Source organism: Hipposideros armiger, unplaced genomic scaffold (assembly GCF_001890085.2).
Source record: "Hipposideros armiger isolate ML-2016 unplaced genomic scaffold, ASM189008v1 scaffold_436, whole genome shotgun sequence".
In the NCBI taxonomy this organism is placed as follows: Eukaryota; Metazoa; Chordata; class Mammalia; order Chiroptera; family Hipposideridae; genus Hipposideros; species Hipposideros armiger.
Genome location: NW_017731786.1, coordinates 160,297 through 186,562, shown reverse-complemented (window position 1 = coordinate 186,562; position 26,266 = coordinate 160,297). Strand labels below are relative to the sequence as shown.

Below are 26,266 nucleotides of genomic sequence, written 5' to 3'. Positions count from 1 at the left end.
AGGCAAATGACCTGAACGGTGCGTGAGGCGAATACTAAGGGGTCTATGTGTGACCGAGATACTCGAGAATGTGCCTATGATATCAGTTTCCAAGGTGTGTGTGTGCAGGATGTGCACGCGTGTGTTTGAGTGACTGGTCAAGGGTACGCGTGTATCGGGTGGATTTCAAGGGTTCGTATTTATGTGTGACAGGAGCAAGCACCCAGGGGGTTTGTGTGTGATATGAACATTCAAGGGTGTGTGTGTGTGATGAGAATATCTGAAGCTCTGGGTGTGTGTGTGTGTGTGTGTGTGTGTCTCTGTGTGTGTGCTGCGAATGCTCCAAGCTGTGTGTGCGTGTGATGCGAATATTCAAAGCCGTGTGACATGATGATCAAGGATGTGGGCATGGGGGTGTGGTGCGTGGCAGTGAGAGAGTGCTGAGAAGTGAGAAGGGAAAAAGGAAGTGTACAATGTCTATGGACGTGGTAGAAAATGTGGCCACACATCTTTGCTGGGGACAGATGTGTATGAAAACCCTTTCATTCTCGCGAATGCACACAAACGGCTAGGAGGATGCTGCTGAGGTTGTGTATCAGGCGTGACTACAAGACACATAATATTTTTTAGCAAACATACTTTTCCATCCAAATGAGTGTCACCCGCTTCAGAGTAGTCACCTTAAAAAGCTAAATTCTTATTTTAATGATGCAGCCATGGCTCAGGGGTCTTTGGCCCTGCTTTCAGTCAGTTTGTACGCCATACACAAAATCTACAATCATTACTATTATACAATCATTACATATTCTTATTGGCTGAGGTCAGAATTACCCAATGAAATCACTTCATCACTGCCAAGGCTGGCCTGACTGAACTTTTCCAAAACCAATGGTCTCTCCTTAAAAAAAAAGCTACTTTGTCCTTCAGGTATATGGGTTAAAACACAATCTTCATTGCTTGATAATTAGCTCCTGCAGATGGGAGGGTACAGGACGCTACAGAAACAGCTGGGAACCAAACGAATACCATAGGGTCCCATCATATACACACGTCACTTTTATGAATTCAAACTATTGTCCTGGGATTTTTAAAGGTGAGACTAGTAATCGGGAAGCAGGCACTTCCATCCACTGTGCATGCACGCACTGCTCCCTGAGATGCTGAGACAACTCCATCTTGGATCCCGAAAGCCTATCTTTGTGTGAGCATTTCATGATCCTGGGTGTGATTCTGAATCCCCTCATAGTCTCCCAAATTGCCTCAACTGGGCCTTTCCTGGGGTACACAGACCCATAGCCAATGGCCCTCAGTGAGAGGTGTGGGAATCCTAGTATTTTACACAGCACAGCCCCTAAACACAAGCCGACTCATTAATCTTGTGCTCAACCAAATACACCATGATTGGTTCCATCCCCAGAGGGAACACTGGCCGTGCTGGGGTCCCCCGACAGACCTGTGCCAGTCACCAAGGTGATGCCTTTCGAAGGGACAACTGGACGGTAACCTTGTACATGATCTGTGACTAACACACCACCTCTAGAACCCAGCCCCCAGGCGAAGGTGTGGCCCCAGTGTTGTAAGACATCGTGGAACTCATTCTCTTGCCTTCAGACTGAAGAATGCTGAAGCGGTGTTGGAGACAGTTAAGAACTTAATACACTGCAGAAACCCCACAGGCCTGAGCTCCAGCCCCACGGAGCTGCTTTCGGGCCTTGGTGGGCGCGCGCTCCCTACGCCTCTTCCTCCGCGGCTTACTCACCTTACTCTTCAAGCCTCAGCTTAGCCACGACTGGACTGTCCGGAGGGCCTTGCCCGAGCCCCTCGGTGAGAGGTGTGTGATCTCTGATACAAAGGTAACTGGGCAGGCGGCATGTGGCAGTAGGTGGCTTTAGAATCATAGCTGAGTTCAAATCCTGGCTCCACCACACTTTGGTGACAAGACCTTCAGAGTCCCTTCACCTCCCCAAGCTCATCTGCTGACCGACACATGGCAAGAGAAGTCACCACACCCTGCCGACCCCAGGAGCCAATGAGGAAGAGTACACACACGTCTGCTTCAGGCTGCCCCTCAACCCAGAGGACAGGGCGTTACGGGCTCTGCAGAGCTTGGGCAAGAAGCCTGTCCAAGGCAGAGGTTGCCAGGCAAACCCTGCCACCTTGTGGTCCCCATGCATGAGTCCACCCCAGCGGCCCTGCCTTGCCACCTGCACCTCCATCAGGCTTCTTAGCCTGAGGGCGACCTCTCTCCTCTTGTCAGCCCTGCCTACCCCAAGGCCTCCTGACCTGGGGGTGTCCTCCCCAAACCCCCTTCCCAGGTGTTCTCAGCTTTGTCTACGAGTCCTGTCATGATCAAACATCCCTCCTCTCAACGGTCCTTATCTGGCTGTATTGGGACTATGTTCCCCCTTCTGGGCCAAACGAGAGGCTGGGGGTCTGTCCCCCCACCTCAGTCCCTTCTCCAGCCGCTCACTTGTGGGGCCTGGGTACCTGGTTTTTCAGCGATCAGCGGTGTGCCTGTACTGCCAAATCGTTTGAACGAAACCTGTTGCTGGCTCCTCTGGCCCATTTGATGGTGTGTGCGTGTGTATATGTGTGCGCACACATGCACCTATTCCTGGCTCTGGGCTAGTACTGCCCTCCCTGGCCACCCCCAGCCCCACCCCGACTCACAAGGGCCCTCCCAGTGCTAGCCCCTCAGCTGTGACAGCTACCTGGACCTCTCCCTGAGCCTTTATAGCAGCACCTACTCTGGACCCCTCTCCTGGAAGCCGAGAGCAGGGCAGTTTCCTCCTTCCCTTCCTGTGCTCTTTTAAGCGCTGACATTCCAAGGCAAGTGGGAGGTGACTGACAGCCCGAGGTGACTGCCTCTCATCCACCGTTCTAGGAAATAAAGCAGAGAAAGGCAGGGGGCTGAGGCTGTCCTAAGATTTCAGACAAACAGGCTTTATCTTGCTGTGCGTATAGCTTAGAGCTCTATCTTCATACTTGGCTGGCCAACCTTTCAGCTGTGTTCCTTTTTCCCCTGCTGGGGTAACAGAATGGGTCAGCAAGTCCTTTCCGTTTTTAGGGCCCCAGAAGCCTGTGCCTTAACAGCGGCTCTGGATTTCCTGGCCCACAGTGCGCCAGGGCTAACCTGCCCCACCAGCTGGATGTCGTTATGGGACTGACCTGCCACCCACCCATTTTGAGATCGGCTGATGGAATGAATCCACTAATGTCCATATAGCCACGTCTGTTTCCAAATGGGTCAGAAACCTTAGTTGCCGCAAAACATATAACCTGGAAAAGGTCAGAATGAGAGATGTAAAAGCTAAAAATGATAGAGCTGAATTCAGAATTGAGGAGCTTAAACATGCTGGAAGGAGGGAAACATTTACTGAGTGTTTATAACAAGTCATGCACAGTGCTAAGTACTTTCACATAAATTATCACATTATCTGAGACATAGTATCATCTGTATCTTACAGATGAGAATGCGAGAGCTCACTAAGGTTAAAAACTAGGTTTGTACACACACTGGAGTTCAAATTCCGAGGCCGCTACTTACTAGCGAGTAACCAACCCTACGCAAGTTAACTAGCCTCTTTGAGTCTATTTTCTCATCTATACAACAGGGATGAGGATGCCCGTCCTGCTGGTTTCAACAGACATGTATGTTGTACGTACGGACCTTAGACCAGTTCCTAACACTCAGAGGTCACTCCACTATTATTAGCAGCGATCATCGTTGTAACTTGCCAAAAGTCATAAAACAAATTCACACCCAGGCTTTCTGACGCCCAAGTTCCGTGCTCGTGAGGAAAGGAGCTGATCCACTGAAATATTTTTTAAGTATGGCCATGAGGCAGGCTCTACTCAAGGATCCGGAAGTGCAGTTAGGCACAGGAGCCAGGCTAACAGACAGCTCACTGTCCTATCAAGTGCGGAATGGAGAAGCACGTACAAGGTGCAGAAATGGCCCAGCAGGAGGAAACTCGAGGATACGTTACCAGGAAGACAAGTTTGTACGAGTGATGATATGTTCTCCACAGTACCAGCAAAGGTGAAGAACAGAAGTGACTAAAAATCACTTGAGAAGGCAATGACCAGAGGTGGGGCTGGGCTTCTGGAGGGAACTTCCAGTGAGCTGGGGGGTCTGTTTTACATGTCGCACTTACACACGTGTACACACACACACACACACACACACACACACACAGCTGGGGGGGTCTGTCTTACATGTCGCACTTACACACGTGTACACACACACACACAGCTGGGGGGGTCTGTTTTACATGTCGCACTTACACACGTGTACACACACACACAAAACCAGTGGCATTTCTCTTAGGGTGCACAGCCACACCTCAAACTGCAACTCCTAATCCCCACGTCACACACGTTCCTGTTTCTTCCTCGCACCGTTTTCTTTGAAAGCTCGCATCCCCTAAAACACAGAGAACGTCGCCATCTTCCTTTGCTCCCTGGGGTTCTTCTCCCAAGGGATACACTAGAAACAATTTTCCGGTCATGTGTGACAGCCAGTGGAAGCTTCAGGGCACTCAGCATAGGCAGTCATTTCTATTATGATGCCAGAAAAAAAACCCAAAAACTTATCTCCAAAATTCTGCAAAATCACACACCAAAAATACAATAACAGGGCTTCTGGGAAATGGGGGTTGGGGCATTTTGTAGCCAGGGCACTATCAAAACAGAATGAAGCCCGATGATGATGGTGAGGCACTTAACCCCACCCCCACTGGCACATACACTGGTCCCTGAAATCCTGGGGCTTCCTCTTCCTGGGATGTAGGTTCTTGGATGTAGGTCCTAGCAGACAAGTTCCATCAAAATCAAAAATGCCATGCCTTCTTCATCAATTTTGTAAAACAAAGGGGTGGTGTCTTTGCATTGTCTTCCTTTCCATTTGGTTTCCTCAGACAACCAAACACAGTGGAAGGGCTTTGGGGTGACTCTTAAAGCTGCCGCACCTGTCACTACTTGCAATAAAGGAAGGCACTTCTATACAATTTTCAGCTTTTTTCTTAAGGTATTCAAGTCTGTCCCTGATCACTTCAAAATGTTAATGTTCTGGGGAAAACCTCACAGGAACTAACCTAATTTCGGGTTATCCTGACACCATTTCTCTATTTACCAGTGGTATATATGCTGTTTCCCTCTAAAGAAACAACTCTGTAACAAAACAGACCATCTTACGCATGGTTAAGATTCTGGTACCAGTTCCAATGTGTGGATTTCTCCCAAACCAAGCAATTTTCAGACACCGCTTGGGTGTCCTGCGATTCAACTCAGTTCTGACACTATCTACCTGGCGACGGATCGGATGCCACATTACGGGCTTGATACAGAATATCAGTCCCACAAGACAGCTCTCCACTTCAGATGCCAATCACAAGTCCAGATTGTTACCTGTGTTTCTGACCCACTGGCTATGAATCAGAGGTTCCCTTGGGTTCGACTAATTTGCTAGAGCAGCTCACAGAACTCAAGAAACATTTTACTTACTAGATTATTGGCTTATTATAAAAGGATATAACTCAGGAACAGCCAGATGGAAGAGATGCACAGGGCACGGTGTGGGGAAGGGTGTGGAGATGCCATGCTCTCTGGCACACCTCTCCCCACATCGCCACTGTTCAGCCTGAAAGCTCTCCAAACCCCAAACCACCCTTCTGGGGCTTACGGAAGCTGCATGACACAGTAGGCATGATTAAATCGTTGGCCATTGGAGACTGCACTCAATCTCTAGCCCCTATTCCTTCCCCGGAGGGTCAGGGGCTGAGACTGAAGGTTCCAACCCTCTAATCACATGGTTGGCTTCCCTGGCAACCAGACCCCAACCTTAGGTTACCAAGGGGCGTGCCAAGTCACCTCATTAACTAACAAAAGAAAACTTGATTGCTTTCAACACTTAAGAAATCCCAAGGGTTTATACATAGCTCTGTGCCAATGAATGGGGGACGAAGACCAAATATGTATTTGTTATAAATCAAGACATCAGTCACGCAAACAGTCGCCACCTCAGCCCGGTGATTCCTTTCCTTGTAGGTTAGAGGTCCCTGCAGTGACTACACAGCATAGTTCACATACACAATTCACTCCCAAACCTAAAAAAGGAATGTCCTCCTGGTCCTGTGGGTGCCTTACCTTCTCCTATGGCCTAGGCTTCCCACCAAAAGTGCCACTATGCCCATGAAATCGGTGAGCCTCAGCTAGAGACATGTCCCCTCAGTAATGAGGGGGAAAGGCACGTGTAGGCAGTCCAGAAAAGGAGGACATAGCAGGACTGGGCACTTCGATTTTCATCACAGCAAGAAAATTTCCTTGACCCTGTGTGAGAACGAGGCTACCCCCGACGCAGATACAGCAATCCCCTTTCGCAGCCTAACATCATACAGGCCAATCTGTTTAACCCAAAAGGATGTCAGAAAGTTGGGATCCAGGACTGCAGCCTGGCTACTGGAACCACCTATTCTGGGCAGACATGTTGAGACGCCCGCTCTCTTCACTCATTTAGCAAATGTTCATTGAGTGCTTTCCACGCGCCAGGCACAGGGACCAGTGGTGACCCATACAACTGAGTGAGGGGTCAAGAGCCCAACCGAGAGGCCAAAGACCCGTGTTCTCCGCCTGCGCCATCAATGCCAACGGCGTGCAGGAAGACTCTTAGCCAAGACACACCGGCCATGATTCCCCGCTTGTAAATGGAGAACGAGCCGCCACTGCTTATTCCACATGACTGTTTCAAAAACAGGTAACATATGATTCAATTGTTTAAATATAAAATACCTTAAAAAATGAATAAAAGAAGAAGAAAAGAGTGAGAGGGTTCAGAAGGGGAGGGGAGGACAAAACGAAGGAATTATTTCCTAGGCTAGATTGATACACTTTCATATATTAAGTAGAAAGGGAGGAAAGGATAAAAGGGAAAATGACTAAAAAACTACACAGAACTAGTTTTTTTTTTTTTTTCATGGGCCTAGAAGCTTTCACATAGCTCAAGGCTTTTAGAAGTTAGATTTGTTTCCTTCTGTTCTTCCTTCCTGGGCCCAGAAAGCCAGTCGATTCACTAAAAAGCAATGCAATACATAATTATCAGCTTGGGAGCAAAGGGAAAGGCACCCGAAGAGCTGGCTCTCTTCACAGGGAGAAGCCAGTACTCCTCAAAGGACAAATCAGGCGAGACCCACACAAGGATAAACTCATTTATTTCTCAGTTAGTTTGCTGCTTGATATTCCCTGCACAGATGGGGCACCCACAAACGTCCTTGAGACCCAAATCGCACAATTGTCCGGGCACTGTCCACAGCAGCTCAGTCCATCAGTAGTCCAACAAAAATCTCCTCACCTGGGCCAGGTATCTGGGTTTCAAATAGTCGCCAAGCTCCTCCTTACTGACCCACACATGATGGCTCTTCTTCCCAGCCTGGGAAAAGTCTCCAGTTAGTAGCAGTGCTTTGAAGAAGAATATTTTGGCCCCGAGGTTACTCTCTGTCCGTACTGCCTGGGGGAACTTGAACTTGTAGTGGCCACAGGGTGCATTTCCCAGGAACTTGGCTTCCATGTTGTTTTCTGAGGGAGGGGGGGAAACAGAATTGGAAGATGAGGACACACCCACCTGTGTAGATGGATCCCAAATCATCAGGGTCTTTGTGAGAGCCGTTTTCCGTGCCATGAAAGCAATCCCCGGGAGTAAGGACTAGAGTTCACTCCTGAAGAGCCTCCTCTCTTCTCAATCCACATGTCCCAGGCCCATGGGCTCCAGGTTCACTGGGTCCTCGCCATGTGCCAAGCTACTGTTTCCCGACTGGAGTCAGCAATGCAGCCAAACACCTCTACCTGGGAGTCAGAACACTGAGCTTCTAGGTTCAGCCCAAGTCACCATCTGCTGGTGAAGGACCAAGACACTTGGTATCTTTGAGGCAAAGTTCATCCGCCTTTTAAAGGGAGTGTCACAGGAAAACATAAAAAGGACGCGTTTTAACTTCTACAGGGTAAAAACATCATAATCAAAGTTAAAAGACAAAGACAGACTGATAGATAGTATCTGCAATGTATAACAAAGGGTAAATAATCCCAACCCCGCATTTCCGATGATGGGGAAATAGTGAATTACTAAATGGCATTAGGAGAATTGGTGAGCTAAATAACAAAAATAAAGCTGGATCCCAACCTCAGCCCATATCAACATTGATACCATACAGATCGAAGGTTTAACAACAGAATTTTAAATTTTTCATGAGGTTTGTTCATTCTGGATGGTTTTATGGGTATTTAATAATATTTTCTGATTTTTTTCCATAATTTAAAATTTTTCACTAAAAAAAAAACCATAAGAGTCCTTCCCATATTATTTTTGAGAGAAGGCCTAACAATACACAAAATTCAAAAATGCATAAAAGACATATTTATCTACATAAAAATCAAACCTTTCTGCAAAGAAAAAATGAAGCATAAGGAAGTCAAAGACAAAATAAAAAACTAGAAAAAATATTTCAGCACATTCAACAGAGGACTATCTTAAGGTGTAAAAAGTACTTAGAAATCAATGAGGAAAAACCAACAAATCTAAAAAAAAAAAAAAAAAAAAAACCCCAAGCATAATAAATACGAAGCTCACATGAAAATAAATGACTTACAAACTCATTAAAGTATGCTCAATCTTATTAATAATTAAAGAAATATAAATTAAAACAGCAACACATAACTATTACTGAAGCTCAAAAACTGAGCTGTACACTGCTTGTCAAGAATAATGGAAAATGAGTACTCTCCATGGATTTGGCAAGAGTTATCAATTTTACTTGGACATATCCTTTGATCTAGCAACTCTGCTTCTAGAACTTTTTCCTCCAGATATATTTACTTGCCCATGTGAGCAAAGACGAGTGTACAAAGCCGAGGTCCCTGTAGCTTCACTTGTAAAAGCAACTGACTGGTTAAGCCAACTGCAGTATGAAACAGCACACTAGTGTTAAAAAAACAGTGTAAGACAGGTTTTCATGTGCTGATACAGAGAGATGATTAAAGGCTGTACATAAGAGGAGAAAAAGGTTATTTATTATAGCTCCGTGTATATACACACACACTCCAACTATGTGCAAAAAAACCCCATAAAATATGTGCATATATACTTGCAACTTCTAAAAGAATGCACAAAAAACTGTTAATGGTGGGTGCCTCTTAGAAAGAAAAATTACTTCTCCTATACTACATTTAGTAGACATTCTTTGACAATTTTTTCACCACATATGTATATATATAACAAATTCTTTTTCTCAGTTATTAAAAATAAAAACACTATCCAAAATGTCAACAGTGGGTATCTGTAAGTGGTGGAATTATACTGGTACGTTTTTTTGTACTTTTCTGAAATTTCCACTTAATTAAACAGGTACCTATTACTTTCCTATAATCTGGGAGAAATGGATTAAAATATAATTAAATCAAGAAGAAAATAAAAAAGAAACCATTTATTACAAACAAGAGCAAAGAATCTGAACAGGCAGTTCATGGAAGAAGGAACACAAACAGCCAACGAACATGAAGATGGTCAATCTCACGAGCGATTGGAAAAACGGTAATTCAAAAGCAATCTCTTTTTACTGACTGGACAGGCAAAAATTAAAAAGACTATTTCATGTTGGTGCGGGCTAGGCCAGCAGGTACTCCTGTGCATCACTCCTGACAATGTAACACATTAGGTAACATCCTGCAGGACCATTGGGCAGTGCCTATGAAAAACAATGTTTCCATCCTTGACCCTTCATTCCACCTCTAGGAATCCCATCTTGCAGAAGTACTTGGGAAGTGTGGGGCCAATGGGAGGAAAAAATGGACTCTGACTTTTTTGTAAATATACTTTTATATTGCTTGAGCTTTTCTTTACCATCTTAATAAATTTGCAATGGATCGACACATTTTACTTTATATCCACCTATTAAATGTCAACATATCTGTTACAGATTTCCTTTCACATTTATTTATTACAGTGGGAAGGTTAAAGGAGCAAAGTGCAGTGCTGAGGCGAAACCCCTTTCCATGCGGCCTCAGGAGGTAGAACTGAGCAAGCGTCAGTCATGAGAGAAGCTGAGCATGTGAATACAATGATGCTGGCAAGAAACACAGCGGCCAACTTCCATGTGATGGCTGAGAACACTGACAGCCCTGCAAAGGCCTCCACCCATTCCATTTTGTCTCGCTACCTCTCCTGCAGGCCACAGGCCCCTCGAGGAAAGGATCAGGGGAGCAGACACTGGCTGCCTAAGGTTCTTTAGCAGGTACTTAAGCTGGCGGTGGGGCCAGTAAAGTGGGTGTGCACTTAAACTACCAAATCCATGTACTCAAACACTCAACAAGCACCTACTACGTGCCAGGTACTTTGCTGAGGGCTGGGGTGATGGCAAGGGACAGGTATTGTCCGTACCTTCAAGGCAGTCAGAATTCTGGCTGGGGAGGGAAATGTGCTAATGAACAATTACAGGGCAATGGGATAAGAGAAGGGGTGTATTCTCCATCAGCTCCCTGGGAGCAGAGCTGGCGAGCTGCTCATCACTGTGACCCCACTGCCTGGACAGTGTCCAGCAAACGGCAGGCCGAGTAAATGTCTGTTGCATAAACTGAACAAGGACACACACTGTGCTACAGAGCCCAGAGGGAGGAGTAGCTCTCTCTACCTAGAGGCCTGGAGAAGGCTCCACCACAGAAGCTGTAACGAGCAAGCCGAGCAGTCAGACCAGGGAGGAGGAAAAGCATCCTATCAGGGACCAGCAAAGACACACGAACAACTGTGTTATTCAAGGAATGCAAAGGATTGCTAGGTTAGAAGTAAAAGAGTATACATTAATGAGCAGCAAGGCACAAGACTGATGAGCCCGGGATCAGAGCAAAACGGATGTGCAGGCCATGCTTGATAAAGTCTGAACTTCCATGGGAAACCTTATGAGAACTCCAGGCAGAGAAGTGACGAGGGATTTGTGCTTTAGCAAGCTCCTTCTGGCAGCACTGAAGGGTACGACTCAAAAGCAAGGGGAACTTATATGGCGTCTACTTCAATAGCCGTGGTTCTCAACCACTGTGATTCCGCTCCCCAGGTAATATCTGCCAATGCCTAGATGTTTCTGGTTGTCACACTAGAGGGGGTGGGGATGGGTTAGTGCAACTGGCATCTAGTGAGTAGAAGCCAGAGATGGTGCTAAACGTCCTATAATGCGCAGAGTACTGCCCATAATGAATTCTCTGGCCCCCAGTATCACTAGTGCCAAGGCTGAGAAACCCTGGTCTAATGAGAACTGAAAAGATCACAGCTAAAGCTAAGGGAATAAAGAGGGGGGCAGTTACAGCAGACTACGTAAGACTCAAGAATTTATGGAATTAGGTCAAGGGATAACTACAAGGTTTCTAGTTGGGTGAATGGGTACGCGGTGGGCCGATAAGCAAGGATAAGAGAAGCAGGCTGTGAGAATGGTAGAACATCAATTTTGAACGTACTTGAACAAGGTGAGGATTAGGGGTGCCGACCTCCCCACATAGTCGCAAATCCGCATGTAACTTCTGACTCCCCCAAAACTTAACTACTAATAGCTTACTATTGACCAGGAGCCTTACAGATAACACAAACAGTAGATTAACACATAGTTTGTGTGTATGTGTATATATTATATACCATATTCTTGTAATAAATTAAGCTAGAAGAAAAGAATGCTATTAAGAAAATCATAAGAAAAAGTACATTTACAGTACTGTACATATTTACTACCAAAATTCCACATAAGTGAACCTGCACAGTTCAAACCCGTGTTGTTCAAGGGTCAACTGTACTAAATTTTAAAATCTCAGTGGGACAAAGAGGACTTTCACCTTATCTACGGAAAATTCTTACCTGAATTCTTCGAGCTGAAATTTTTATAAATGTAAGTTTTCATTAAACTTCCCATCCACTACCCTTAAACCCATCATCCTTTGGCTGAGTCTGAAGTGAGTCTCATGGGCTTTAGAGGGTGGCAGAGAACTCACCTGAGAGTGTGGCCAGGGTTCGCTCAGCTGTTCCTCGAAGGGTCTCCCCAGGCTGCCACTCTGCCTGGGGCAGCAGCCAAACCTCCTTGTCTCCCAGCTTCTCTTTGACCAACAGAACGAGGTTCCTGTCTAGCTTCCGGTGCAGGGAGGTTCGGTCATTTTTTTTATCGGCTTCTGAGAAGGAAAGGGGGGTTAGAGGAGACAAGATAACTGATCTGCCAGATTCAAGATTTTTGCAGTCTTCCATTAAGGTAGAGCCACAATCCTTACCCTCAAAGAACTTAGACCCATGGTCCAAAAATAATAAATGGAAAACTTACAGAAATAAACTGTTAAGTTTTAAATTGCACACTGTTCTGAGTAGTATAATGAAAGGAGTGATTCATGTCCAGCTCCATCCCACTCAGGATGTGAATCGCCCCTTTGTCCAGTGTCTCCACGCTGTATACGATCCCAGCCCGTTAGTCACTTATAAGCCGTCTCAATTATCAGATCAACTGTCTCAGTATCAGTGCTTGTATTCAAATAACCCTATTTTACTTAATCATGGACCCAAAGCATAATAGTGATGCTGGCAATTTAGATATGCCAAGGAGAAGCCATAAAGTGCTCCCTTTTATGTGAAAAGGTGAGTGCAGTACATTAAGGTATTTTGAGACCAAACTCACATAACTATTTACTTAACTATTATACTGCTAAAATTGTTCTACTTTATTATTGGGTTGTCGGAAAAGTCATGATGCATTTTTGCAAAGAAAAACATAGAAAAAAATATGTCATGACTTTTCCGACAGCCCAATAGTTACTGTTATTAATCTCTTACTATGCCTAATTTATAAATTAAACTTTATCATAGGCGTGTATGTATAGGAAAAAACACAGTATATACAGGGTTCAGAACTATCTGCAGTTTCAGGCATCCACTGGGAGTCTTGGAATATTTCTGCAGGTAAGTCCCCACTGGGACTGCTATAATCAGATTACAATCCTGACCCATCTCTCTAACTGTGACCTCTTTCAAGGTAGAGTCTTACAATTTTGAGGAAACTGAAATCTAAGAAGAGAAAACCGAAAGCTGAACTTCTCCTCTGAAGAGCAAACCATAAAGTACTTTCAGCCTTTGGAAAAGAAGCAATACCCCTATTAATTCAAACACTACTACTTCATTGGTTACTGACTTAACTAGCCCCCACTTTCTCTTCGGTGTTCCTCTGTAAAACAAGGATGAGGGAACCTCCTGTTTTAGGAGGATTTCAGAAAAAGCACTGGAAATAGAGGGAAAAGGCTTCATTTCCCCCTCTCTCAGTCCAAACTAGGAGTTAAATTCAGATAACATTCATAAAGTTGAACCGAGAGAGAAAAGGCTATCTCAACACCCTAACCTCCTACTCAAAAATAACACAGGCTTTACAAAATATTAGGGTTATTAATTTGGGGGGGAAATTATATTAAGGCAGATTGAGGAACACAGAAAATAATTTATTTTTCTCCCACCTGAAAGAAGTTCTTTCATTTGCAATTATTTGTTACTTAAAACACAAAGCAAGGCTAAGTAACTGTCCTTCGTTTGGGAACTAGAGTACCCCTCTTTCCCTTTGCTCTTACTGGCCTGAAAAGACCACAAACCTGTGATGCGAGCTCCAGGTTTGAACTCTAGGAATTTCTGCTCCCACATATCTTCCAAATCCTGTACCAGCAATATATTCTTCTCATCGTCTTCTTCATCATAGAGGTCAGCTTTCCTCTTTGCCAGTCGCTGGGCTTCATCCAAAGCACGAAGCTCATGGTCTGAATACAGGCTTCTCTCTATCTCGATCTGGGAAAATTAAAAGGACAAAAAAAACAGGCAGAATAAAACAGTTATAGTACACATGACAGACTCAAAAGTTTACGACCCAGTATAACCAGACAATCAAAATACCACAGAAAAAAAAAAAGAAAGAAAAAAATGTCACCTGCACTTTGGGCCTGAGTTACATTTGCTAAAATGTCAGAATGTGATTAGAGGTTTTTGACCCTGCATGAGATGGCTAGTAACAGAGGACAGGGACAGGCATTGCCTGCCTGCTTACCATGTTCTAGCCACATCAGTCTTTGATTCGAACCTCACTCACTCGTTGCTGCCTCAGGGAGTTTACAAATGCTGTTCCTTCTTCCTACAACGTTTTCCTTCCCATTTTTCTCCTGGAAGACGCCCCACTCATCCTTCAGATCTCAATTTAAATATCACTTTCTTGGAGAGCTATTCCTTGACACCTCTCACAAAACCAAAATTTGATGTCCCTGTTAAGTCCTCTTATAGTACCATGTGTTTTCCTTTACACTTAACCAGAGTCTGCAGTTATAATCACGTGGTTATCTGGTTACTGATAGGCCCCCCTCCACTCAACTGAAGCACTCTAAGAATCAGAGTTATGTCTGTCTTACTCACCGGCACCGCCCTAGCATTTATTTTTGCAATGTCTGCACAAAGTAGGTGCTCAATGATTATCTGTAGAGTAGTGAAACATTTGCAGAATATATTAATAAATCAAGAAGCACAGTAAAAAGTAAAGTTTATAGCTCTCAGTAGACAAGAAAAAAAACATCCACTTCCAGAGAAACACACGATCCTTCCAAAACTATCTGTGGAGACTTAAGACCCTCACAGTAACTACACCCAGTTTTTGCCCGTGGTTCCTCCTCACTTGCCCCTCACACAAACAGTCCTGGGAAGCAAAACAAGTGTGACTTCGTTCCAGGCATCTTACATATGTGGCCACTGCCTTCTAACACTCATCACATAAGACTTCCTTCTCTCCAAATTGTAAACCACCTATGATAGGGGCCGAGTCCCTCTTGTTTATCACCGCTTCCCTCCGGCGTTGAGTGAAAAAGAAGAGCTTCTCCAAACAACTGCCTAAGGCGACAACAAAGAAGACCAATGAAAACCAAGTACCTTTTATTAAACGCCTACTGTGTACCAAACCAACCCGGTAAGATAGGTGCCATTTTGCAGGTAACACACTAAAGTTCTGAGGTGACTTGTCCAAGGTCACACAGACTAACTGGTGCCAGAGTCGGGATCCGACCCAGGCCCGCGTGCCTCTATTGGTTCCCCAACGGCACCTAGAAGCCGCACCTCAAACCTACCTGCTGTAGTAGAGCCGCCATCTCTTCCTGCAAAGGAGTCAGCGGCTTCGACACCAGTGGTGGCCGCTGCAGGCACAACGCGCCTAACAGGTGCCATGGAGAGCCGCGGTTCGAGGGTGCGGTCGCAAGACTCAGGCTGCGAAAACCCAGGCTGCTGGCCCGGAGCCCCTCGAGCCGCCGCCAGCCTCTCGCCAGCCCAAGCGGAGCCCGCCTTCCCGCGGCCGCCATCTCCCTGCCTTCCCACAATGCAGCGCGGCTCCCTGTGGACCTGGGCCAATCCTATGTTCCCACAAGGCAGCGCGGGAGCGGCACGTAGGGACGCGCTTCGTCCCCGGAACGACTAGAACGAACCATTCCAACGTGAAGGGGTAGGCGAAGGTCTCATGTTAGAAGAGTAGGGGAAAGGTGTGAAATTCCCAGTTGCCAATCACAGAGATGGTTATTATAGACCATATGAAATGGGGTGAAAATCTTTAACAGATCGTATAAAGAAGAATCAGATGACTTCTCCTCTGTAGTCTCCCCCCACAGGCGCTCATGGTGGTGGCGCCGCTCCAGCTACGCCAGGCTCCGCTGTCGCCGCGGACCGGAGCTGAGCGGGGTCAATTCAAACCATGCAGGTTGTAAGAAACGCGGGGTCGGGCCTCTTGCGGTCATGGGCTTGGCCACCGACGCGCAGGTAAGAATGATTACCCGCTCCGAGCCCACGGCCACCCCCGGACTGCGCGCTCCGTGTCCCGTGAGCCACCTGGACTCCAGTGGCTGTTAGGCCTGGGGACCTCTCCGAGCTTTCCTTCCTCGCAGGGTCGTGGTCCGGGCGCCGGCTCCCACCATCCATACGGGCACCCACCAGCTGCAAGACGCCGCGGCCAAGGAGGAAGTTCAAGAGAAGGCGGCGGCTCCGGCTCCGGCTCCGGCTCCGGCTCCGAGCCGCAGCAGCTTCAGGTGAGGGCCACTTAGTTCCAGCCCTCGGGACACGGGCACCACCCTCCAGTGTCAGAGAACCAGTGAATTCCCAACTCTGCCCCTTGCCATCTCTGAAACATTATGAAAATTAATCTCTGAGCCTCAGTTTTGTCGTCAGAAAATGGATAAAATGCCAAGAGAAGCTGTGAGAATCATATGAGATGAGCGCTGGCATACAGAGAACGTTCAGTGAACATCTGGTGAATGCGTGAATGCGGGGGATGTATAGCAAACATCAGCTTTCCCTCTGAGAGGACGATCACAGCAGAATAACAACCTTCCCTGGGCCGAGGACACAGAAGCAGAGGGGAGAGGCGGGCAATGCTATGGTATTCAGCGGTTCTCAACCTGGGGGTCGCGACCCCTTTGCGGGTGGAACCACCCTTGCACAGGGTCCCGGTACTCGTACGTGGGCTTATCGGCATGTGGGCCTGGAGACGGGTAGAGGAGCAGTGTCTCGGTTCCTAAGACCATCGAAAGTATGTGTTTTCCGATGGTCTTAGGCGACCCCTGTGAAAGGTTGAGAACCGCTGTTGGTGCGCTTTTGGGAGTTGGTCTAATGTCTAGGAGGCCTTCGCGCTTAGCCCTGGGGCCTGGCATCCTGCTTCCCACCAGTGCCACCACCTCTATATGCTGTGTGTGCTTATAAAGATTTACTGAGAACCTACTATGTGCCGGGTGCCATGGTAGCTGCTGGGAATAGAAACACAAAAGACTGTGCTTCCCCACAAGTGGTAGTTCACAGTCTGCCAGGGAAGACGGACATGCAAACATTTTCACCATAATCTGAACAACAATATACTGGAGGTAAGAACCGGATGCTTACAAGTATGAAAGAGTGTCTAACTCCAGAGGAAATCAGGTGAGACGGTAGAGAAGAAAGTGGGGAGCAAAGACCTGAACTGAAGGGGAGCTCACCTGGACAGGATGAAAGGGATTGTTTCAGGCAAAGTAAGAGTCTGAATAAAGGCATGTGGTATGAAAGAACGTGGTCTATGCAGGTGTGTGTGCAATGGCAGATGAGGCTAGCAAGACGAGAAGGAATCAGAACACCGAGGGTCTTGTCTGTAACGGTGGGGCTTTTACACTGTCTTCATTGTAGGCAGCAGGGAGCTTCTAAGGAGTCTAGGTCATCTTCTGTGGCCATTCAACACTGCCAGGCACAGTTCAAGGTATTGGGGACCACTGGTAACCAAACACAGAAAAATCTCTGCCCCCACAGACTTAAATTCTAGTGGGCAGGGAACAGTAATTATAAAAGAAGTAAAACGGGAATATGACAGGTGGTAGGATAGTGTCTAGTGTTTGTGAGCAACAGTAAGGCGGCCAATGTGGAGTGAGGAGTAAAAATAGGAGATGGGGACATGGGGTGCAGCAGGCATGCAGGGTTCATCCTGTATGTCCTGTAGACCATCAGGATTTCAGCTTTTACTCTGAGTGAGTGAGAGGAGAAGCCACTGGAGAATTCTGAATAGAGGATTGACACGGTCATGCCCACCTTTTAAAGAGTCCCTTTGGCTGTTATGTTGATAATGAACCGTAGGGAAGCAAGGATGGAAGCTAGAAGTCTTCTAGGCAGTTAGAAGGCTATTGAACTAATCTGGGCAAGGAATGATGGTGGCTTGGACCAGAGTGACAGTTGTGGAGGTACTGTGAATGGTCGGACTGGTCCATTTAGAAAGCAGAACCAACAGGATTCGTTAACGTGTGTGAAAAGGAGAGGGATGGAGGAACACTAAAATTTGGGGACTGAACAACTGGAAAGACGGAGCTGTCATTACGATGGGGAAGACTGCAGGAGATTGCATGTGGGTGGTTAAGGCTGAGATGCTTAATTAACATGCACGTGGAGGTACAATGTTGGTTATTAGAAACGGAGTTCAGGGGACAGATCTGGGCTAGAGATACACATTTGGAAGACTCACAGATGATGTTTAAAACCGTGAGACTACAAGATCGAGAGTAAGTACAGATAAAGAGAAGAGTCCAAGGACCAGACCCTGGAGCCCTCTGACATTTAGAGGTTTGGGACATGAGGAAGAATCAGCCAAAGAGAGAGACGGGACGTCCCCTCCAGAGAGGTAGTAAGAAAACCTGGAAAGTCTTGTTTTTAATGTGGTTGAAGGGCAGAGAGCTCAGCTATGTCAAGTGCTATGACAGGTCAATTGGCCGATGACAGAATTGCTCATTGGATTTAACATTGTGAGCTGGTTGATGATCTTGACTAGAGCATTTTTTGTGGAGTGGACAGGGGACAGCAATTTGGTGGAGGGGATGGGGGCTACAGTCTGATTGGAGTGGGTTCAAAAAGAATGGAAGACAGGAGGAGACTGCAAGTACAGTCAGTTCTTTAAGGGGGCTCTGCAGGAAGGGCAATAAGAGAAATGGGCAGTAGCTCAAGGAGGCTTTGCGGTCAAGAGGGTTTTGTTTGGTTTTAAGTTGGGGAAATGAGCATGTTTTGCTGATGGGGCTGATGCCAGAGCGGGAACATTGCGGGAGTGATGTCCTTGAGAGGCTAACACACCAGTGGAGCACCGTAACAGAGAGAATGTGAAGATTGCGGGCTCAGATGTTCGGTGGTGGGAGCTGGAAGAAATTCTGATTGCTTCGATTTCTCTGTGAAGGGCATCAGCTGGCAGTGAGCAAGCAGGAAGGAACTGGAGGTTTGAGGAGACAAAGAGGGTATAAAACAGTCATCCAGGAGAACGGGAGGATGATTGAACTGGGGATGTGCTGTCCGATGACCCGGCACTGCTGAGGGCGCACTTGATGTTAGAAGTCATTAAAATAAAGCAGTGGTTCTCAACCTGGGGCAGATTGCCTCCGAAGACTTCCAGCAATGTCTGGAGACATTTTTGGTTGTCACAACTTGGAGGACAGTATCTAGTGGGTAGAGGCCAGTTGCTGCTGAACACCCCACAGTGTTCAGGACAGCCCCCCACAGCACTAAATTACCTTGCCCAAAATGTCCGATAGTGCTGAGGCTGAGACACTGACATAGAGGGCCAGGTGTCACTGCTGTGTGTTTCTCTAGCCAATTGTGCAGGTGCATGCACAGGCTCCGAGTGGCTGGAGAGATGGATGTGACAGGGTTAGGGCTGTGCCAGGAGAGGGTGTGTGCAAGGGAGTCAGTATAAGGATTGGCCATGGAATTTACTTGAGGTCAGGAGAGAAGTGAGAGCCTCAGGGGTGTGAGGGAAAGTGAAAAGCTGATAAGGTCAGTGTGACTGAAGGGTTCCTGGAGTGAAGGTAGGAGGGGGAGCCAGCGTGTGTGCCAGGAGGCGGTTGCCAGAGGTTCTTGGAACTGTGGTTATGTTGGGGTTGCAGGTGTGGTAATGACAAGGGCTAGGTCTGACCACGGGCGTAAGTAGCCAGGGCAGGACAGAGGACAGAGGGTCACTGGAGAAAAGCGGTCAAGAACAGAAGTCAAGGGTTGGAAAGCTCTTACTGAAATCATATATAATCATGACAGGAGTGGTGGGCCAGGAGCTATAATCTTTGCATTTTTCTACTTATTTTTACTTAAAAATTGTCTATAGCCACAGTAAGAAAATGGGTGGAGGACCATGAGGCAGGACCTTCTCTCTTTGGGAGCAGAACTGCAGCTTACCCAGGCAAGATCCAGCTGCATCCACATTTGTGTCGGGGTCCATTTGGGGTGGTTTTGTCCCGGGATCAGCAAATTCTCATGCCTGAAGTACACACAGCAGACGTCAGTCCTCAGCCGTGGAGAGCAGACACCACGTGTGCGGGCCCCTCTGTACGTTTCCCTTTTCTGAGGACGGGTGCAAAGAGGCAGCAGGCCGGTGCCGGAAAACTCCCATCTTCCCTTTTCCTGGGCTTGCTCGGGGTGAAGTACTTGTTCATTTGTATGCTGGACCGGGGAGGATTAAAGACCTGACCTTGTCCATGCCTTCAATCAAATGGTTCAAGTTCCGAGTCCCTCTTCCTTCAAAACCCTTGCTTTCTATATAAGGCGTTACACTGGTACATTTCAGAGTTTAGTAGGCTTTTTTTTTTTTGACCCCCAAAAGTCAGCAAGGGAAATGATCAGTTGGGAAGTGATGATGTTTTAAACATTATCATCTCCGAGCGGTCGTCTGCATTCCATCTCGGCATGTAGGCTGATAAACCAGCAACCTGCTGAGATGCTAAATCATCCCTAAGATCAGGCCTAGCAGGAAAGGATACACTTGTAACTCTTGAATACCACTGTGCTGCTGTTTTGTTTTGTTTATCTCTAAGAAAGCAGGTAGTGCTGCGGGGAGGATGGCGCTCAGGTAACAGTGTATTTCTAAACCAGTACAGACAGGGATCTGACTTGCGCATGTAGGCAGGGTGCACCAGCAGGCTCACCCAAATCTCAAAGGCTTAATGACAGTTTTTTGTGTGTGTTTGAATAAAAACAAGCAGAGCTCTGACCTGAGTCAGCTCTCCTAGGCCCAAGGCCTGGCCTCCCAGCTAACCCTGTTCCCCTATTCTTACCTCAGTTTCTCCACCGGAAAATGAAGAGTACTGACCTAGAATAGCCAGAGAACAGACTGGACTGAGATGGCCAACGATCCTGAACTCATCACAGTGTCTCAGCCAGTGTGCTCAACCTTGAGTTCACATGTGATTCATCTGGGGCATTTCAGAAATAGATTCCCAGGCTCTTTCCGGAAGTCTGAGCTAGAGCTTATGCATCACAGGAACAGGTGACTCTGCTGTGCAGCCAGTGTGACCCACTGGTCTAGGGGTTGGCAAACTACACCCCATGGGCCAGATCTGGCCAGTTGCAATAAAGTTTTATTGGGACACAGCCACGCCCATTGGTTTACTGTTGTCTGGCCATTTTTGCACTAGAGGGCCAGAGTTGCAACAGAAATGTATAGCCAGCGAAGCCTAAAATATTTACTCTATGACCCATTAAAGAAAAAGTCTGCCGACCTCTCTCTTGCCTAGGGATACTGGATTTTTCTATAGTAATGATATTATAAGTATTATTAAAATTTGTCTTTTATAGAGTCAAGATATCATCTGTGGATGGTGAAACAAGAAATACAGGTTTAACTATATTTTTTAAATTGCAGAAAGTGGAGCTTATAGAGGACTGAACATTCTAGTGACCTGATTATATGGGAAGGGCAAGAGAAGATGGGGAATGTAGACTAGATTCTCTTTTCTTCTAGCAAGAAGTCACCTCATATGTCTAGAGTCAAAAACTCAAGTTTGTACTATTGGATTTTTTTTTTTAACTATGTGGTGGATTTCTTTGATTTTAAAAAAAAAATCAGGACGATTTTACATAAAATGTTTCTTCTGATTTCAGCATTTACCCTCCAATTCCAGGACAGGAGAGCTCTCTGAGGTGGGCAGGAAAGAAATTTGAGGAGATCCCGATCGTACACATTAAAGCGTCCTACAACAAGTAAGCGGGAAGGGAAGCTCGTGGGCAGGGCTAGGTGGGCTTCTTTCGCCTTCGTGGGAGAGGGCAAGGTGGCCCTGGGCACCCTGGGTGCTTGGGGAGAAGTCAGGACACCACGTCCTACATGATGATGCCGCAGGCATCCCCCAGGCTCCCCCTTGTTTTGGAAAACCGGCTTCTGTCTTCGTAATGTTCATTCAGATTTCAGGAAAATGTGAACTGGGTTGAGCATATCGTGTCGATAAGATTTGCTTTCCTACAAACGGGTTTTGTGTTGGCAACAGTAGCCTTGCTGACATTAGCAACAACTTTGCAGGGCAGCCCTCCTGTGGAGATGGGTCAGTGATTGGTCTCAGCCGCCCACGAAGCAATGTAGAGAACAATGCAAGAGCCTGTTGGTAGTCACGGGTAGAGTGTGAGATGCCATAGGGAAGTGTCCAGGGCCTACTCTCTAGCTCTGTCTGGGCCGTCTCATGGACACGCAGTCCTCTTATGCTTCTATTCAGTGTAGAGAACCAGAAAGCCCTGGGCGGGAACACAGACAGGCCAACAGGCAGATTCCATCAGGTCTCCCCGTAACCGCCCCGCCGCTTCCCTCTGCACTGTCGGTTCCCAGGGAGTTCTTCAGACCAGAAGGCAGGAGCGGATGACCAAGCGAGCAATAGAAAGCATGTCTAGGGTTTTCTAAAGTTAGCTTTAATGTTTTTAAAGTTAGAGGTGATAATTAGAAAAAATGTTCCACTTACGTAAAAAAATTTTTTTTTAAACATGAAATGGAGTGTTTTAAGCTCGACCATATTATCCAGTATGGTAATATCACTAACTTGTTTTAAGTATAATGGTTTTGTGGAGGTTTTTTGAGTCCTTATCTTTTAGCTATATATACTGAAATATGTACAGATGAAATGATGGGACTGGGATTTGCTTCAAAATAATTCATTAGCAGGAAAAAGGAGGAGTGGAAACAGGGTTTATAGACGAAGCTAAACTGGATATGACTAATAATAGTCGAAGCTGGGTGATGGGTCCGTGGGAGTTCATATACTATTCTGCTCACTGTTGTGTATGTTGAAAACTTCCTCTAATGAAAAGACTTGTTTAAAATTACTTGCTGTGAAACATCTAATTTTTGAGGGAAAAAAGCCAGACAAGGACAGCACATCTAATTTAAACACGAGCTACAGGGAAGGCACCAGGGAAACTGTGCCATCCTTCTTCTGGATGACACTTAACCACCCTCAGAGTATGGAGCGCGTCTTAGTCCGCGCAGGCTGCCGTAATAGCACCACAAGCTGCGGGGCTTAAACAACAGACGTTTATTTCTCACAGTTCTGGAGGCTGGAAGTCCAAGATCAGGGTGCCAGCAGGGCAGGTTCTGGGCCGGCTTCTCACTGTCCTCCCATGATGGGCAGGGAGAACGAGCTCTCTGGGTCCCTTTTTTAACGGCACTAATCCGATTCGTAAGGGCTCCACCCTGATGACCTCATCACCTGAAGGCCCCACTTCCAAATACCATCATATTCTGGGTTAGGATTTCACCATGCATTTTGGGGGCCACAAACATTCAGTGCATAACAGAGCTGTCTTTAGCTTGTCTTTAGGCAGTTTTCAGTGAGGGTTAGGTGGTGATTCTGACCTTTCCTGGCGCCTCCTATACGAATTCAAAAAAATCAAGCTGGTAAACTGCACGTGAAAGCAGCTTTACTTTCCCACTCGGGCTTGTCAAGGCAGAGGTGAGCGCTCTCTCATGTCCCTGAACAGTCACTGTCTCTTCTCTGCCTCCCCTGCATTCCCAGCACACAGATCCAGGTAGTCTCCGCCACAAACCAGCCCCTCGCCCGCACTTCCTGTGGCACAGAGGGGTTTCGGAATGCCAAGAAGGGCACGGGCATCGCAGCACAAACAGCAGGCATAGCTGCTGCAGCGGTAAGTGTGTGTTCGTTCCGGCTCCCTCTGTGGTGTGTTCCCGTCTGCACGGCCCATCACAGTGAGGAGAATTCCCTGTGAACCAGCCACTCAGAAGCAGTGGGGTATCTGCCAGCTCTTGTTTGCTATCCAAACATTGGAAGGGGGTTGAAGAGGTCTGTGGGAAAAGGCTTCTCTTTTTTTCTTAGCTTCAGCAGAAGTGAGACGCTTGTGGGTTCATTCCAGAGGACATGAGAGCCAGATGCTAAAGGCTTACCAAAGCCTCCTCAATGTACAGACCAATGAGGTGGGGTTGGGACTGGTGATAACAGGCTATAGGGGAAGATGTGGTGTGGTGAAAACCCTCATGCAATACCAGTTTGAGTGTGAACTGTTGCAGGCCTTTCTAGAAGCAAGTGCTGTGCTGGCACTGTGCTGCTATTGGTATATTTATTGAGCATCTACTATCAGCCAGACACTTCACGCTCATTATCTCGAATCCTCAGAGGACGCTCGGCACTACCCACATTTTTAAGAGCGAATTGAGATACAGCATGTGTGTGCTCAGAGCCATGTGACCAGTTTAGTTCCCTGCACTGAACCCACACTGGTCTCGGACCAAAGCCTGTGCACTGTCTACTGCAGGACAGGCCTTAAAAGGTTCACACTGGTTCTGCCAAACCAGAAGTATTTTCCGGAAGGAAAACCTTGACCTTCAAATAAAGCTTGATGCCCAGAGATACTGATTGCTATGTATTAATGATCATCAAAACGCGCTAAATGTCCACCAATGGACAGATTACACACGCTTAAAAGAAACATGTCAGTATTAACTGTAGCTTCTGCAGGGTGGGTTGAATGACTTCTGTGTGTTTTCCAGACTTTCTATCACGAAATGCCTTCATGATCAAGAAAGAAAAACTTAACTATTACTAAAGATTTAAAGTGATCACGCTTTTTAAGTGGGTATTTAAGCTCAGCCTTGAAGTGCACGGCACTGCCTCATGGTCGGAAATTCTGCCTTTACACACCTGCGAAAAATCAGAGCAATATTTCAAAATCTCCATTAGGTGGCAGTGCTGCCCTGGGTGAAAAGGGATCACACTTGACTAAGCCTTGACAACTTCTGTGCCCTCAGCTGGAGTCTGTCCTGCACTGTGGCCATCTGTCCTGTGCCCCCTTCCCTGTCTTCCGTCTGGTTTTGTATGTGGGCGCCTTGTCCCTGGAGCTGAAAACCCTGCTGCTCCAGGTAGCGGTAGGGAGGCCTGGGTGCAGCAGTTGTCCCTGGGGCACTAACCACTTGCTGCTTCTCTCCAGAAAGCTGCAGGGAAGGGCGTGACCCACATCCGAGTGGTGGTGAAAGGCCTGGGGCCGGGGCGCTTGGTGAGTGACCGTGATTCTTTCCTTAATGAGAGAAATGGGGCATGGACAGGGACCTGGTCATGGATTCACGTGAGGGCGTGAAGTTCCTTTGTGGTGTTCTTACGACCTACTAAACGTTACAAAGCAAGCCCAGATCACTTAGTTTAATTCATCAGACACTCACTGAGTGTGTGCTGTGTGCTGGGCACTGGGAATAGAAGGTGGTCATGGGGACTATCACAAATGGATCCTTCAGTACTGACCAGCGCGTACAAAATGGTAAAGCTGGTGCCCAGGGTCCTGGGAGCCACTGGGTATAATCAGGAAAGCTTCCCCCAAAGAGGTGACATCTCTACTGACGTTTAAGAATAACGAGGTATTAGCCAGGTGTCGGGTGAGAGGGGGGACATTCCAGGCCAAGGAAACAGCTGAAGTAAAGCTACGGAAGTGCAATGCTTCAGTTATGTCCAGGTTTACAGGTGGTCTTCTTCTTAGATGGTAAGGCACAAGGTGGGAAGGGGCAGGTGTCACTAGAGAAGTGGACAGAACTGAGGACTTGGGTAAGGAGTTCGGTTGGGAAACATTTGTGAGAGTAGAGTTGGGTTGGGATCATAGGTATCAAACCCAGTGAGCCTCCTGCTCGTCCCCAGCCCACCCCTGTCCCTGTCCCTCTCGGAGCCCTGTCTGGGCATGCTGGACCATCATTTCCGGGGCCATGCCATTCTACTGTTCCTTCTGCTCCTCCCAGTCTGCCATCAAGGGACTGACCATGGGGGGCCTGGAAGTGATCTCCATCACAGACAACACCCCCATTCCACACAACGGCTGCCGCCCCAGGAAGGCTCGGAGGCTGTGATGGGAAGGAGGCCTGCACCTGAACCTGACCACAACTCCGCCTCCAGCTGGACCTTGTAGAAAGCACGCGTGGGAGCTGTCTCAGAGCAGGGCTTGTTGGAGTTCCTTCAGACAGTAAGGGAGATCCTTGCCACCCTCCGTGGTGGCCTTTGTTGTACTTTTCCCTGGAGATCGGCACGCCCAGAAGTGAGGCCATGCTTCTCTCGGACACAAGGGGAGTCACAGGGACAGCTGTGGCCCAGACTCCAGCCAGTAAATGCTGCCCTGCTCTAAGAAAATAAAAGAGTATCTCTGTCTCTACCATCTGTAGTAATTTGCGAGTTTTTGCTTCCAGGTTTGCAAGCAGTAATCCCCACTTTCTCCTGAAAAAGACATTGTGAATTGAGATGAAACCCCAGATTGAAGGGTTAAAATATGAATGTGAGCTGCTGTTCACCAGACACCTTCCTTTCTGTTTTCAGACATTTTTCTTTTAGCCCCTTAACCAAGGATTTCAGAGCTCCTCATAGCAACTTTTCTTATTACCAACTTGTAATTTGGCCTCAAATTGAGAGCTTTTTGCCTCCTCGCTCTCGAGCACGCTCATGATAGAACTGTTCGCCCTTGGGAGCCTATGTATAGTTTGCCCTAAAATTTGGGGAGACT

General features: G+C 47.1%; 2 protein-coding genes across 2 annotated transcripts; one reads left to right on the top strand and one right to left on the bottom strand.

Moving 5' to 3' along the window:
* Positions 1-7,170: 7,170 nt before the first annotated feature.
* MRPL46 (mitochondrial ribosomal protein L46) lies at positions 7,171-15,380 on the bottom strand. Its single transcript, XM_019665215.1, has 4 exons — positions 15,127-15,380; positions 13,621-13,810; positions 11,995-12,168; positions 7,171-7,551 (listed from the first exon to the last, which is right to left on the bottom strand). The coding sequence occupies exons 1-4, from the start codon at positions 15,352-15,354 to the stop codon at positions 7,301-7,303; spliced, it is 843 nt and encodes a 280-aa protein (XP_019520760.1). The 5' UTR covers positions 15,355-15,380; the 3' UTR covers positions 7,171-7,300.
* A 137-nt stretch (positions 15,381-15,517) lies between these two features.
* On the top strand, positions 15,518-25,924 carry MRPS11 (mitochondrial ribosomal protein S11). Its single transcript, XM_019665216.1, has 6 exons — positions 15,518-15,805; positions 15,931-16,071; positions 21,404-21,502; positions 23,296-23,425; positions 24,722-24,787; positions 25,515-25,924. Exons 1-6 carry the CDS (start codon positions 15,741-15,743, stop codon positions 25,620-25,622), a joined length of 609 nt encoding a protein of 202 aa, XP_019520761.1. The 5' UTR covers positions 15,518-15,740; the 3' UTR covers positions 25,623-25,924.
* The last annotated feature ends 342 nt before the right edge of the window (positions 25,925-26,266 follow it).